This window comes from Oryctolagus cuniculus, chromosome 12 (assembly GCF_964237555.1).
Source record: "Oryctolagus cuniculus chromosome 12, mOryCun1.1, whole genome shotgun sequence".
NCBI lineage: Eukaryota > Metazoa > Chordata > Mammalia > Lagomorpha > Leporidae > Oryctolagus > Oryctolagus cuniculus.
Window position 1 is genome coordinate 106,224,143 of NC_091443.1, and position 14,371 is coordinate 106,238,513.

Here is a 14,371-nt window from a genome sequence, read left to right on the forward strand (position 1 = left end):
GAGAGATCTTCTCCCCACTAGTTCACTCCCCAAATGGCTGCAACAGCTGGAGCTGTGTGGATCAGATGCCAGGAGCCAGAGCTTCTTCCTAGTCTGCCATGCGGGTGCTGGAGCCCAAGGACTTGGGGCATCTTCCACTGCTTTCCCAGGCCACAGCAGAGAGCTGGATCAGAAGCGGAGCAGCTGGGACTCGAACCAGCTCCCATATGGGATGCCGCCACTGCAGGCGGCGGCTTTACCTGCGACGCCATTGTGTCAGCCCCAGTAAATACTTTCTTAATGAAAAAAAAAAATGTAGGGAGAGAATAGTATAATGCATTATGTATTTATCAGCCAGGTATCATCATTTCATTAGTGTTTTTCAAATATTCCTGCATTTTCTTAACTGAAAATATTGTCCTATATCATAGCTGGTGTCTAAAAGGACCGACAGAATCATAGTGTCCTTCTTACACTAAGAAAATAGTCATTCCTTACTAAAGTCTAAAACCTGGTCCAATTTAAATTTCTCTGCCTCAAAAGTGTAATTATTAATTTGGTTTGATCAGCTGATATCCAAATACGGGGCGCACACCTCGCGTCTGGCTGAGTGAAGTCTCGGTCTCCAGCAGTCCTCCTCCTCCCCCCGCTGCTCCCGTGCTGGGGACGCTGGATGTCTGTCCTGCGTCTCGCAGGTTGCTGCTTTCTGGTTTCACTGCGTTCCACGCTCCCTCAGACCTCCTGGTAACTGAAGGTTGAGGCTGCTGTCTTGATGAGACTCACGGTATTTAAGGGCACTGTTTGTTTACTTTTGCAAGAACATGTCCTAATCCAGGATGGCGAACGCCTGGTTCTCCCAAGGCAACTGCAGCTGAGACCTGGAATTCACTAACTCTATAGCAGGCTGTATGGCTGGCCTGTGAACGATGTCACAAATACCCAGTGGCCCTTGGTGGAACAAAGGTGCCCTGGCCCTGGCCTTGTTGCTGCTTGTTTCTGTTGTGTGAGGAGACGAATGGTATCTCACTCTGATGGCAGTGAGTCTGGTTGTTAGCAGCCTGATGGCCCTCACCTGTTCCCCATGCACACAGAACCTTCTGATGGTAGTACTCTGATCATTGTCCAGATCCATTCACAGGGTGCTGCTCATTGGTGGTTTTTCTAATTATAACATTCTAAGTTTATTAGAATTTTTATTAGCTCATCTGTAACAAAGAACTTTGAGTTAACTACTTGGTGATTTGAAAGCAGGAAAGGACAGTAATGATTTTTCACTTTGTCACCTTTCGGAAGTTGCCCTAGCAGCTTCACTGGTGATGGTTGCAGGGGTTTTTAAGAGTCAGTGTGAACTCAGGGCTGTTAATCTGTCTGACGGGTGTCGGTGAATTGCAGTCAGCAGTCGCGGATGCTCACCTTGACCCAGCAGTGTCCCCATTAGTCTTTGGTAACTGAGAGAGGATGTCCTGGGCTCATTTGTGTATCATTCTTCTCCAGACATAGAAATTGGCCGTTTCTCCTGAGAGCTTTTTGACTTTTTTAGATGAGAAATAGTATTTACAAACAATAAACTGATTTCCCTAGGAGTTTGTTACTGTTAGGTTGTCATTGTTTTGGGTGTGTTCAGTGGATAGAACTAGGAAATACGTGTGTTTTTAGAAAGAGAAGAATAAAGCATGAGTTCATACCCTTGTTTTCAATTGAAAAAACTGAAATTGTTAATTTTTTAAACGTAGCTACTCTGATTTTGTACATGTGTATCATTCCTCAGGAAACCCTTGTCTCCAACCATAGTAACAAAAATACTTACTTGCTTTCTTATACCGTATAGGACAATAACAGTGCTAACGACTTTATGTGGTTTGTTTTCTCAGTCTTTCTTCTTTTCCTTAGTGTATATCTCACTGAGGAGCCCAGTCGGAAGTGCTGTGTGGGACACATGCTGGGTTCTTCAGATCAGCCTTGCATTGTTCTCTTGGGAAAAAACACTGTAAATGTATACTTTAAATTTATGTTTTGTTATTATTTTTAAAGATTTATTCATTTATTTGAAAGGCGGCTTTAAGAGGTATATAGAGAGGAGAGAGATCTCCCATCTGCTGGTTCCCTCCCCAGGTTGCCGTGATGGCTGGAGCTGGGCCGATCCAGAGCCTGGAGCCAGGAGCCTGGAGCCTGGAGCCTGGAGCCTCCATCTGGGTCTTCTGTGTGGGTGGAGAGGCCCCACAGGGCCATAGCAGGGAGCTGGATCAGAAGTAGAGCAGCCAGAACCTGAACTGGCGCCCATATGGGACGCTGGCACTGCTGGTGGTGGCTTTATGTAACCACTGTGCCACTGTGCCACAGCGCTGGCCCCTTTAATTATTTTGCATGTGTGTGTTTAACCTCCTTTCTTGAGGAAAGGTGGTCTACTGTGAACATGGCTCATGCTGCTTTATTTATTTTTTTTTAATATATAAAGGAAGTCCTTTACAGGATTTTTTAAAAAAGATTTATTTATTTATTTGAAAGGCAGAGTTACAGAGAGGCAGAGGCAGAGAAGGAAGGGAAAGAGAGGTCTTCCATCCGCTGGTTCACTCCCCAAATGGCTGCAGTGGTCAAAGCTGAGCCAATCTGAAGCCAGGAGCCAGGAGCTTCCTCTGGGTCTCCCACATGGGTGCAGGGGCCCAAAGACTTGGGCCATCATCTACTGCTTTCCCAGGCCATAGCAGAGAGCTGGATCGGAAGTGGAGCAGCCAGGACTAGAACCAGCGCCCATGTGAGATGCCGGCACTGCAGGTGGCAGCTTTACCTGCCATGCCACAGCGCTGGCCCCATCATGCTGCTTTTCCCTTGAGGACAGAATTCTGGCGATCACTCCTTATCAGTGTGTAGAACCCTTCGTTCCTTTAATGTGAGCTAGCATGATTTATTCCCTCAGTCTTCCCTTTAAGTACTGAGGAAACACTGTGACAGAATCTGATGTGAGAATTAAATAGGACTAAAAGTTTAAAAATAGCAAAATCTGTCTCCTTGATACCCTTAAACTAGTAATCAAGAGTGAATGAGGTTCCCTGAAATGAATTTTAATCACCCAAGCGTCCTAATGGAATTTAGACAGCATAACCATTTTTTTTGCCACAATAAGAGTTTTTTTCATTATTGTGTTGAGTTGACATTGTGTGCTTTTCAGTTTTTTTGTGTCTTCCCTGAATGTCAGCTGTTCATTTTTCACGATCATAGGCCGATAGGTCCAGATCAGAGCGTCTGTTCCTTGGAGGTTTTCTTCTCTGCCTTACGTGTGGTGAAGTAGTTACAGAAGGCCTGCTGTTACAAGGGGTGGGGTCGGATTCCAGGTGTACTCACCTGAGCAGTGAGTGTTTTTGAGAGAAAAATGCATCTTTTTGTTATTGTGATTTTTAGAATATGTAGGTATGACTGTTCTCTCACTAATAGTCATCTTTTCTTTTGGATCAGATGTTCTGCCTTACTCAATACGGGTCCTGTTGGAAGCTGCTGTACGAAATTGTGATGGCTTTTTAATGAAAAAGGAAGATGTTATGAACATTTTAGACTGGAAAACCAAACAAAGCAATGTTGAAGTGCCCTTTTTCCCAGCCCGTGTTCTTCTTCAAGATTTTACGTGAGTGATAGTTTTTTGCATAGTGAATCTTCATTGTTCCCTTATTAGAAATCAGTCTCCTTGGTGGATGGCTTTTTTTTTTTTTTTAATTTTGAAGATGGGTTTATGAATTTTAAAAATTTCCCTTTCTAAAGTGAAGCAGTTCAGTAGAAACTAGACATGTATTCCTTAAAGCATTTATTCTTAAACCATTTATTATTTATTTTTGCTTAATTGCCTGCTTGTTACCTCCACATAGCTGATAGGTTTCTCAGACAACCCACCCAGTACTTGATTTCTTGACTGCCCGGCCCACGTCACCTGTTCCTTTCTAAGCCCTCTGTCCTACTGACCGGCACCATTGCCTCCCAATGGTTTAGGCCAAAAATCTAGTAGTTAGCCTTGGCTCCTCTTTGCTTAGTACTGCGTATTCTGTCAGCATATCCTGTCAGTGCTGCCTTTGAAATGTGTCTGTGTTCAAATATTTCCTACCATCTCTACCACTGTCACCCGGTCCTAGCCCCTTCCTTATCTGGACGACAGCTGCTGTAGTCTGGTAGTCTTGATTCCACACTTGCAATCTGCAGTCTGTCTTTTACATAGTAGATGGGGTGGCTTAGTTAAAAATATTATTCGGGCCTTATCATTCCTCCATGCACCAGTTGGCTTCCATCAGACTTAAAAGAAAATCCCAAGTCTTTACAATAGCCTGAAAGACTGCCTGGAATTAATCACCGTAAGAGTTAGCCTTGGCCTAAGTTTTAAAGGGTCCTAAGAGTTAGGTAGAACATTCCCTTCACGTGCCCACCAAATCTGATTTGTGTGCCCCTGCTCTGGGTTCCTGGTGTATAGTACTATCTCAGTACTTATTCTGTAAGCATTGCTATGCCTTCGCTACAGATTCCTTGAGAGCCAGAGCTATGTGGTACTTGGCCTTGTTTCATTGGTGTCTAGCACATTGAAGGCATTTGGTAAATACTTGTTACAAAAATATGTGTATGTTAGTTGTTTATTAGACAATATAAAAAGCAATTAAAACCATATTATGATTTGACCATTTTTTGTTTTGTAGTGGAATCCCAGCTATGGTGGACTTTGCTGCTATGAGGGAGGCGGTGAAGGCTCTTGGAGGTGACCCTAAGAAAGTGCATCCTGCCTGTCCGACAGATCTCACAGTCGACCATTCTTTACAGATCGACTTCAGTAAATGGTACTTAAAGACAGATGCTTGGGAAGACGCCATGCAAGTTAACCAGAGTGTGTGGTGTGGAGGGAAGGATAGAGGTGGTTTGTCCAGAGGAAAGTGTGCTAGCATACAAGAGGACAAAAGTCAGTGCATTGGCCAGGTTGCTTGTACACAGACTGAGTATAGAGCTGTTATCACCTTGTGTATTTTTGTTGCCATATTGGATGGAAATATAAGCTTTTTGGAGTGACCATCTGAGTTCAGTCTTTGTTTCCTTTTTGTTTTTTGACCTACTTACCTTTCAGAGAGAATAAGGATTTGAGCCATGCATGTCTTTAATTAATTGATTGGAAACACTGAGCTCACTACAGCTCTGTTTTCCTTCCGCTGAGATCGGTTTGTTCTGTTTCTGAAGCCCCTTGACCAAGGCCAAACTAGAGAACACGCATTTCTGTTGCCGGGCATCCACATTCTCTTACACTCCTGGAGTGACCGAGGTAGACTCCAGTGTGTTACAGCCTGCGGGAGACTTTGCCTTGTGTTTTTAGACTGTAGCTCTGAGCATCTCCTAATTTGTTAGATGAAAGAAAAAAAATTTATTTCCAAATTCTTGATAAAAGTTATTGAGGCTGATAGAACATGAGAATGATTTAATTGAGTGTGAATGTGTAGCATTATGTTTTTATCTTCATAAATGAAACTAACCTGTTTCTGTTTGTTTTTTTCTTTAAATCTGAGATTTGATTTTGTTAAATTATACATTAGCTTTCAGACATCATCCAGTTATGTTGTGTATGTTATTTGAAGACCTAACTTTTCCGTCACTTGAAACGGTTTTATTTTGTCTCCTTTTCGGCATGCCAGTGCAATACAGAACGCGCCGAATCCTGGAGGTGGTGAGCTGCAGAAGGCAGGCAAGCTCTCTCCACTCAGAGCGCAGCCCAAGAAGCTACCCTGCAGAGGCCAGACTGCCTGCCGAGGGCCCTGCGACTCTGCAGACCTGGGCCGGCACCCGGGAGCCTTCGCTTCGCAGATCGAGAACACGCCCATCCTGTGTCCTTTCCATCTGCAGCCAGTGCCTGAGTATGAGAGCGCTCTGTTAATACGCATTGGTGCAGGGGGCTCTGCGCTTCGGCAGGGGTGCCTGAGTGGGAGACGTGCTCTCCGACATGTTAGTGCCAGGCGGTGTTCTCTTGAGGAGATCAGCCCCTTCCTGCCTGATGCCTGGTGCATTCATTGCCCTGACACTCATGTGCTAGATTGCACTTACACTGTATCTCCTATGTTTCTGAAAGAGGCAAACTTAAATAAAATGATAGTCTACCACTCTTGATTTCTGCTCCTTAGGAAGCAAACCTTTCTTAAGATGTATCTGAATATATATATATTTTTTTTTTTTTTTGACAGGCAGAGTGAACAGTGAGAGAGAGAGACAGAGAGAAAGGTCTTCCTTTGCCGTTGGTTCACCCTCCAATGGCCGCCGCTGCAGCCGGCGCACCGCGCTGATCCGATGGCAGGAGCCAGGATCCAGGTGCTTTTCCTGGTCTCCCATGGGGTGCAGGGCCCAAGCACCTGGGCCATCCTCCACTGCACTCCCTGGCCACAGCAGAGAGCTGGCCTGGAAGAGGGGCAACCGGGACAGAATCCGGCGCCCTGACCGGGACTAGAACCCGGTGTGCCGGCGCCGCAAGGTGGAGGATTAGCCTATTGAGCCACGGCGCCGGCCTCTGAATATATTTTGTATCTATGACTGATGCAGGCAGAAAACAGGATCTCATTTTCAATTGGGTTTTATATTTTCGTGAATTTGTGTCATTCATACGCTGGTTCTCAATCTTGATTTCCCTTGGGTATCAGGTACCCAAGTATTTGAGCCATTTTTTGGTGCCTTCTAGGGTGTGAATAGGGAGCAGAACTGGACTGAAACCCAGGCACTCCCGTGTGGGATGCCGGTGTCTCGAGCGGCGTCTCCGTTACTGCCCCGAGTGCCCTCTCCTCCAGTATTTCATAAAGCCAGGGCTACAGTGAGCTCCTATGCTCGCTCTTTCTAGCAACTCGATATAATCCCTGTGCTTGGCTCTCAAATTGTGACAGGCTCGTGTTGTCACTCCTTATTCCTGCTACCTGTTTGTACTGGTGGTTAGCAGCCTGTTGCTTTTGTGGTTAATGTCTTTTGTATGGAAAATAATTCCAGAAAAGGAAGATTTATTGATTTAAAAATAATTGATTCTTTAGTTGCCTTTTTGTAACTTGCAGAGAATGAGTGAGTTACTGTATATTTTCATTTCTAAAATTCAATCAAATTTCCCCTCAGTGTTGCCTCTAAATTAAGAACGATTGTATTGTAATTCTTGGCTGTGTGACATAGTAAAGAATTCTTTTGTGTTCTTTAGTTCTTCTGTAAAATGTTAATTGTAGGTTCAGGCAAGAAGTTGAGGGCTAGAACGTTGCGAGCATGACATCTGACACTTGAACTCAGTGCCTGATTTGCAGGCCGGTTCAGCACTGCGTGTTTGGCCCTGTGTCGCGTCGTGCAGTGGAAAGGTGAAGTCACTCCAGTGGCTCCAGAAAGCTGTGTCCCTGAGGTCCTGAGAAGAACCTCACTGTGCTGTGGCTTCAAGTCATCAATGTGCAATGAATTCCTTTTTTTTTTTTTTTTTAAGTTTTATTTTTATTATTTATTTGAAATAGTTACACAGAGAAGGGGAGAGAGAGAGAGAGAGAGAGAGAGAGAGGTAGAGAGGTGTCTTCCATTCTCCAGTTCACTCCCTAACTGGCCGCAACGGCCAGAGCTGCACCGACCCAAAGCCAGGAGCTTCTTCCAGGTCTCCCTAGCAGGTGCAGGGTCCCAAAGACTTGGGTCATCTTCTACTGCTTTCCCAGGCCATAGCAGAGAGCTGGATCAGAAGTGGAACTGCTGGGACTTGAACCTACACCCATATGGGATGCCAGCACCGCAGGCGGTGGCTTTTCCTGCTATGCCACAGCACCGGTCCTGCAATGCGTTTTTTTTTTTTTTTTTTTTTTTCAAAAAAAGATTTATTTATTTATCTGAAAGAGTTACACAGAGAGAGAAGGAGAGGCAGAGAGAGAGAGAGAAAGATCTTTCATCTGCTGATTCACTTCCCAACTGGCCACAGTGGGCGGAGCTGTGCCAAACCGAAGCCAGGAGCCAGGAGCTTTTCAGGGTCTCCCACACAAGTTCAGGGGCCCAAGGCTTTGAGCCATCTTCTGCTGCTTTCCCAGGCCATAGCAGAGAGCTGGATCAGAAGTGGAGCAGCCGGGTCTTGACCTGGCGCCCGAATGGGATGCTGGCACTGCAGGCGGCAGCTTTACCTGCTGTGCCACAGCACCAGCCCCTGTCCCTGTTCTTTAAAAATACTGACAGATGACTGCAGATCCTGGAGGACCTGTGTAATTTAGGTTAGATTGATGTTTAGTCAGTGTCTAATCTCCAGCTGGCGGGTGGAATAAATAAATGCTGTTTGAAATAATTTTTAAAAAATATCTATTAGGTAAAATTAGTTTCCCCACGGTGGTATGATATTTACTGCTTAGAGGTGAGTTATTGTTGTCTCTTAGTTGAAATAATTAACATAAAATGCATTTATAATCCATTTAAAGAAAATTATTGATACATAAAAAAAGAGCCCTCCATTTTGGGTGAGATGAATAAAAGATTTTCACCAAAAGCTGTTTAAGCCATAAATGTGGTCAGGTGTACTGCCTCATGTCAATAATCAACACCCGTTTCCCAGTGTAACCGTGTAGGAGCTAACTGCTAAATAAGCATGTACAGGCCCCTCCTTTTTTTTTAATTGCAGTGGAAAACAAAACATACCATTTATTGAGCTTGTAGCCAAGTCTTTCATAATAATGCATTTTAAGTATAGCTTTGGACACTGGTGTGGACATTGCTTTGTTGTACCTAGTAAAATAGTAACTCCTTTCTATGCCTGTCGGGGAAGTTATTTAAAGCACAACTTCCTTGTTGGAAAAAAAAAAACCCTAATTCTGAGAAGTCTGGTAAATTGTTCTAAGGCTTTAAAAAAGTGCTTAATACACAGAAGGAGAAATACTTAGAAACAAGGCTTTTCTGTAAGATGTGAATTTAACAACAGCTCTTCTTTTCAGACCTGAAACAGTATTAAAAAATCAAGAAGTAGAATTTGGCAGAAATCGCGAGAGGCTTCAATTTTTCAAGGTATAAAAAGATTTGGGGGAGCTTTTGTACTGAAATTTGTAAAATATTGATAGGTGCAATTTTTTATTTGTATCTTTAGTGTGTTTTTAAAATTTATTTATTTGAAAGGCAGAGTTACAGAGAAAGGAAAAGACAGAGAAGGATCTTCCATCCGCTGGTTCACTCTCCAGCTGGCCACAGTGACCAGGGCGGGCCCCGATGGAAGCCAGGACCTTCTTCCAGGTCTCCCACATGGGTGCAGGGTGCTCAGGCACTTGGGCCATCTTCCACAGCTTTCCCAGGCGCATGAGTGGGGAGCTGGCTCAGAAGTGTGGAGCAGCTGGGACTCGAGCCAGCGCCCACATGGGATGCCAGTGTCGCAGGTGGCAGCTTTACCTACCATGTCACAAAGCCAGCCCCTCTTTGGTGCTTTTTAAAGCTGTTATGGTAGTTGAAAGCTTTGTTCAAATAAAATCTTACTGGAAACCCCAGTGGCAGAAGTGTCTCTGGTTCAAGGGAGTTTGGCGAGTTTGTGCCTGGGGTCTTCCTATCTGCTCATCTCTGGGAATCTTTGAAACATGAGTAGATCATTTACTGGAGCTATTGGAACATACTTCTTTGACCTAACTTAGTTTTGTTTTAAATATCTGTAAAGCAGATGTTAGGTTGAATATCTGCACATTTGTTTTTAAGGATGTGCTATAAACTTTGAACTGACCATATTGGACATTGATTATTTTTATGTGTCAATATATTTTGATTATGAATACAATCACATTCCAGTACTAACCCTTGTGTTTCTTTGAACAAAATCTAGTGGAGTTCCCGAGTGTTTAAGAATGTGGCTGTGATCCCTCCTGGAACTGGAATGGCTCATCAAGTAAACCTAGAGTACTTGTCAAGAGTAGTGTCTGAGGAAGAGAACCTCCTCTTCCCAGACAGCGTGGTCGGCACGGATTCTCACATAACCATGGTGAATGGCTTGGGGATTCTAGGCTGGGGTAAGTGCGCCAAGAACGTTGTAACGGGACGTAGATGGTGGGTGCATACCCTCTCTGAGGCGCTTGTCTTCATCAGTCGTCTTTGTGAACTGAGTAGTAAGAGAGGTTTTCTGAAAAGAGATTTGCTCCATGCCCAGCACAGCTCTACTGCCGGTGAAGCAATTGGGGTGAGGGTGAGGGTGAGGGTGAAGGGTCAAGTCCTTCAGCACCTCTTCCTGACCTTGGTTATGAATCCAGATTCCTTGGTGTTGTATGCAGAGCCCTTCCCAAGCTGCTGCTCTGAGGCCCTTGGCCACACAGGCCTCAGAAACCTGACCCCCATTTCCTGAGTGGGCCATGCTCTCTGTCAGGCTTCGCACAGACCGTTGTCCCTGGCAGAAGAAATTGTGCCAGCTGCAGCTTTCGCTGTTGAAATATGGTCGCAGTCCACCTGCTTCGAGGCCGAGCTTGTGGCCCTGGAAGCGTGAACTTGCCACACTGAGTTAAGGGTGCCTCGCTCTGTGCTTAACTCTTCACAGGGTGGCATGCGATTATTAGGGTGTTTCCTTTTTCTTTAGATTGAGCTTCTTGAGGGCCATAAGGCTGGGTTTACACAGTTGTGTCTTTCACACTTGCGTCTTAGCACCATGCAGTGCCAAACGGAAGTTCCGTGAATGCTTGTTGGGTTGTTTATGTGGGTGGGGTGATTCCTCCCAGCAGGGCTGTTTGCAGTCCCTGCAAGACGAGCAGTTAGCGAGTCTGTAAGGTCCTGTGTAAGACGAGGTTGTGAAACCCCCAGGGATAAAGTGTCTGCAGATGTGTTCTGCTGACCCGCCTGCTCTTTCCTTAGGGGTTGGAGGCATTGAAACAGAGGCTGTGATGCTTGGTCTGCCAGTTTCTCTTACTTTGCCAGAGGTGGTTGGATGTGAGTTGATGGGGTCGTCAAACCCCTTTGTTACATCCATAGATGTCGTCCTTGGCATTACGAAGGTAAGCATAAGGTGATAAGGTGTGGTGGCTCTCTGACTTAGTGCACACTGACTGTATTAGGGATCAGGGCTCTATCCTGATCCTTAGGGCTCTCACGTTAATGACACCATCATAATTAGCACAGCAGTAGTAGCAGCGATATGTAATATTTGCTTTGTATGATTGTTGTCACTGTTCACTTAACATGTTAATTTATTTGCTCCTCATTAGAAGCCTGTGAGGTAGGTACTGTTACAATCAGCATTTTCATTCTGAGAAATCTGAATGTTTAAGGATTGAACAAAGGGTCATGGGGTTGGACAGGAAGTGGGCAAACAGGGATTCTAGTCCAGCAGCCAGGGTCTTGAGTCCATGAGGGTGCCATTATGTCATTGCCTCATTTTCTTCTGACTACATGAAATTTAGAAATGCCATACTAAACAAGAACTTGATTGCATCTCCTTTAATATTTAATCATTACATTAAATGAAGCATTACTACATAATACTTTACATGATGGTATCAAATGTTTCTATGGGCTATTTTAACATTTTTTTGAAGATGCAGAAACTTTTTGTATGGATTTGAAAATATTGACTGCATGCCTTTAACAGCTGTCCACAAGAAGTGTTAATTCTCCATTCTGAATTTCTGGTTTTCACTCACTTTGTCTTAATGATGAAGTCCTGGGGCAGGCGTTTAGCTCAGTGGTTAAGATCCTGCTGGGGATGCCTGCACCCCATGTAAAGTGCCAAGGGCTGAGTCCTGGCCCTGCTTGCAGTCTTGCTTCTTGCTAGTTTTGAGGGTATTGGAGGAGTGAACCAGCAGATAGACAGTCTCCCTCTGTCTCTCTGCCTTTTTAATAAAACAAAAATAATTAATCTTTGAGGTGTCATTTTAAGAGGCACTTAAAAATGTCTCTTATGTAGTTCTATTGTGGATCCCAGTGTCTCCGCATTTTTGGGGATGGTTGAGTCTGAAGGCTTCCAGGTCCTCCACAAGGTGAGAAAACACTAATGCCTCCCCGGTAGGCTTTGGCTTTGATTCTTCTTCCTGTTTGGAGGAAATGTGGCATCTTAGGGAAATGACTGATTCAGTGGATGTACCAGAAGATCAGGAAGTTACATTGAGAAAGCAGGATTATTCCCAGAGGAAAAGTAATAGACCATTTAGAAAAGTCAGTTCTTCAGACATCCTGAAAGCTACGCTGCTTTTCAGATCCCCCTGGCTCTGCTTTTTTCTGAACAGTCTTACTCTGTGTTTTTGACATTTTAGCATGCTAATGTAGTATGTATGTTTACATTTGTTGAATATATTATTTTTGAGGTTCTGTTCTTGTTCTATTCATTATCTTTAAGAGGTTAGTCATGTATTGTTGGTTCAAACATACACTGTGATGCCTCCTTAATTTGAGGAAGGCAGCATTTGGTGTAGTGTATCTAATACGTGTTTTCTGTAACCCTCGGAAATAGAATCGTAAATATAAGGAAGTGTCCTTGTGTAAGACTTGTTCCTGTAAGCAGGAGTTCTGAAATGCTAGGGTTCACTTCAGCTCTCCCTGTGCCAATCAGAGACAGTTTTACAACCTAGGAAAGATGTGTGGCTAGCCTTGGTAGTCGTGAAGAAAGTTTTAGGGGCAGGAGTTTGACCTAGTGGTTAAGGTGCTGCTTGGGATACCCATCTCTTCTTTGTTATTTAATTTTTAATTTTTATTTATTTATTTTTCGCCTACCCATCTCTTCCATCAGAGTGCCTGGGTTCAAGGCCAGACTCTTCTCAATTGTAGCTTCCTGCTAATGCATGCGCTGAGAGGCAGCAGGTGATAGCTTAAGTACTTGGGTCCCTGCCGCCCACCTGGACCTGGGAGACCTGATGTTGGCCTGTCCTGGCCCAGCTGTTGTGGGCATTGTGACGTGAGCCAGCAGACGGGCACCCTCCCCCCTATAAAATTTACTTGTTTACTTTCGTTTATTTGAAAGTCAGAGAACATCCATCCACTCTCCAAATGCCTGCAACAACTGGGCCTAAGTCAAGCCAGAGCCAGGAACTCAGAATTTATCCAGGTTTCCCATGAGGGTAGCAGGGACCCAAGAACTTAAGCAGTTATCTGCCTCCCAGGGTGCTCATTAGCAGGAAGGTAGACTGGAAGCAGAGGTGGGACTTGATCCCCAGCACTCTGATATGGGATGCAGTTGTTCAAAGAAGCAATGTACCTGCCACAACACCCGCCCCCTGCCATCCATCTCTGCCTTTCAAGTAAAACAAGTACAAGTTCTTTTGTTGTTGTTGTTGTGTGTGTGTGTGTTTTTTTTTTTTTTTTTTTTTTTTTTTTTTGACAGGCAGAGTGGACAATGAGAGAGAGAGACAGAGAGAAAGGTCTTCCTTTGCCGTTGGTTCACCCTCTAATGGCCGCCATGGCTGGCGCGCTACAGCCGGTGCACTGCGCTGATCCGATGGCAGGAGCCAGGTACTTCTCCTAGTCTCCCATGGGGTGCAGGGCCCAAGCACTTGGGCCATCCTCCACTGTACTCCCTGGCCACAGCAGAGAGCTGGCCTGGAAGAGGGGCAACCAGAACAGAATCCGGTGCCCTGACCGGGACTAGAACCCGGTGTGCCGGCGCCGCAAGGTGGAGGATTAGCCTAGTGAGCCACGGCGCCGGCCACAAGTACAAGTTTTTAAAAATAGTTGAAAAAGGGGGCTGGTGCTGTGGCACAGCAGGTTAACGCCATGGCCTGAAGCGCTGGCATCCCATATGGTCACCGGTTTGAGACCCGGCTGCTCCACTTCCGATCCAGCTCTCTGCTATGGCCTGGGAAAGCAGTGGAAGATGGCCCAAGTGCTTGGGCCCCTGCACCCACATGGGAGACCCAAAAAATCTCCTGGCTCCTGGCTTCGGATTGGCGCAGCTCTGGCCGTCGCAGCCGATTGGGGAGTGAACCATCGAATGGAAGACCTCTCTCTCTCTCTCTCTCTCTCTCTCTCTCTCTCTCTCCCCTCTCTCCCCTCTCCTCTCTCCCTCTCTCCTCTCTCTGTGTAACTCTTTCAAATAAATAAATAAATCTTTAAAAAATATAGTTGAACAAGAAAAAGCTATTTTAGAAGAAATGAAGTTTGAAGCTGCATGTTAAATCCTACCAAAATTGGATTTATTTATAATTAATAATATTTCCAGTATTTGGGCTGGTAGCTATAATTTGGAGAGTTTTTGTTTCAATGCACAGCTCATCACCACTTAGTGTTTGGTAAATCTGAGATGCCATCAGTGGTTGGAGCGCCATTGCCTTATGTGCTGCTAGGAAAAGAGGGGGACTGCCTGCTAAACAGACGGGCGTCCCAGTGCGCCTGTTCCCAGAGACGCTGAGTGTGAGCTGTGCAGCCCTGACCTGTCAGCCCCTTTCTACCGTGATTGTCAGCGACGTTGGGCTACCTTGTGTGGACTGTGAAAATACTTGCGGAACTAAAATGAGTTGATATGTCC

The 14,371-nt window shown here is 45.0% G+C and overlaps 1 protein-coding gene across 4 annotated transcripts in view; it reads left to right on the forward strand.

The window, feature by feature from the left end:
* The window catches only part of IREB2 (iron responsive element binding protein 2), a 58,874-nt gene that overhangs the window by 16,680 nt on the left and 27,823 nt on the right, over nucleotides 1-14,371 (forward strand). For all 4 annotated transcript variants that reach the window (XR_011381080.1, XM_070054616.1, XM_070054618.1 and 1 more), the window contains exons 3-8: nucleotides 3,430-3,595; nucleotides 4,647-4,784; nucleotides 5,625-5,843; nucleotides 8,895-8,964; nucleotides 9,761-9,944; nucleotides 10,774-10,913. Coding sequence is in view for 3 of the 4 variants with exons in the window: in XM_070054616.1 (XP_069910717.1) it covers nucleotides 3,430-3,595; nucleotides 4,647-4,784; nucleotides 5,625-5,843; nucleotides 8,895-8,964; nucleotides 9,761-9,944; nucleotides 10,774-10,913 (917 nt within the window). In the remaining variant the exon portion in view is untranslated. The remainder of the gene's footprint in view (nucleotides 1-3,429; nucleotides 3,596-4,646; nucleotides 4,785-5,624; nucleotides 5,844-8,894; nucleotides 8,965-9,760; nucleotides 9,945-10,773; nucleotides 10,914-14,371) is intronic.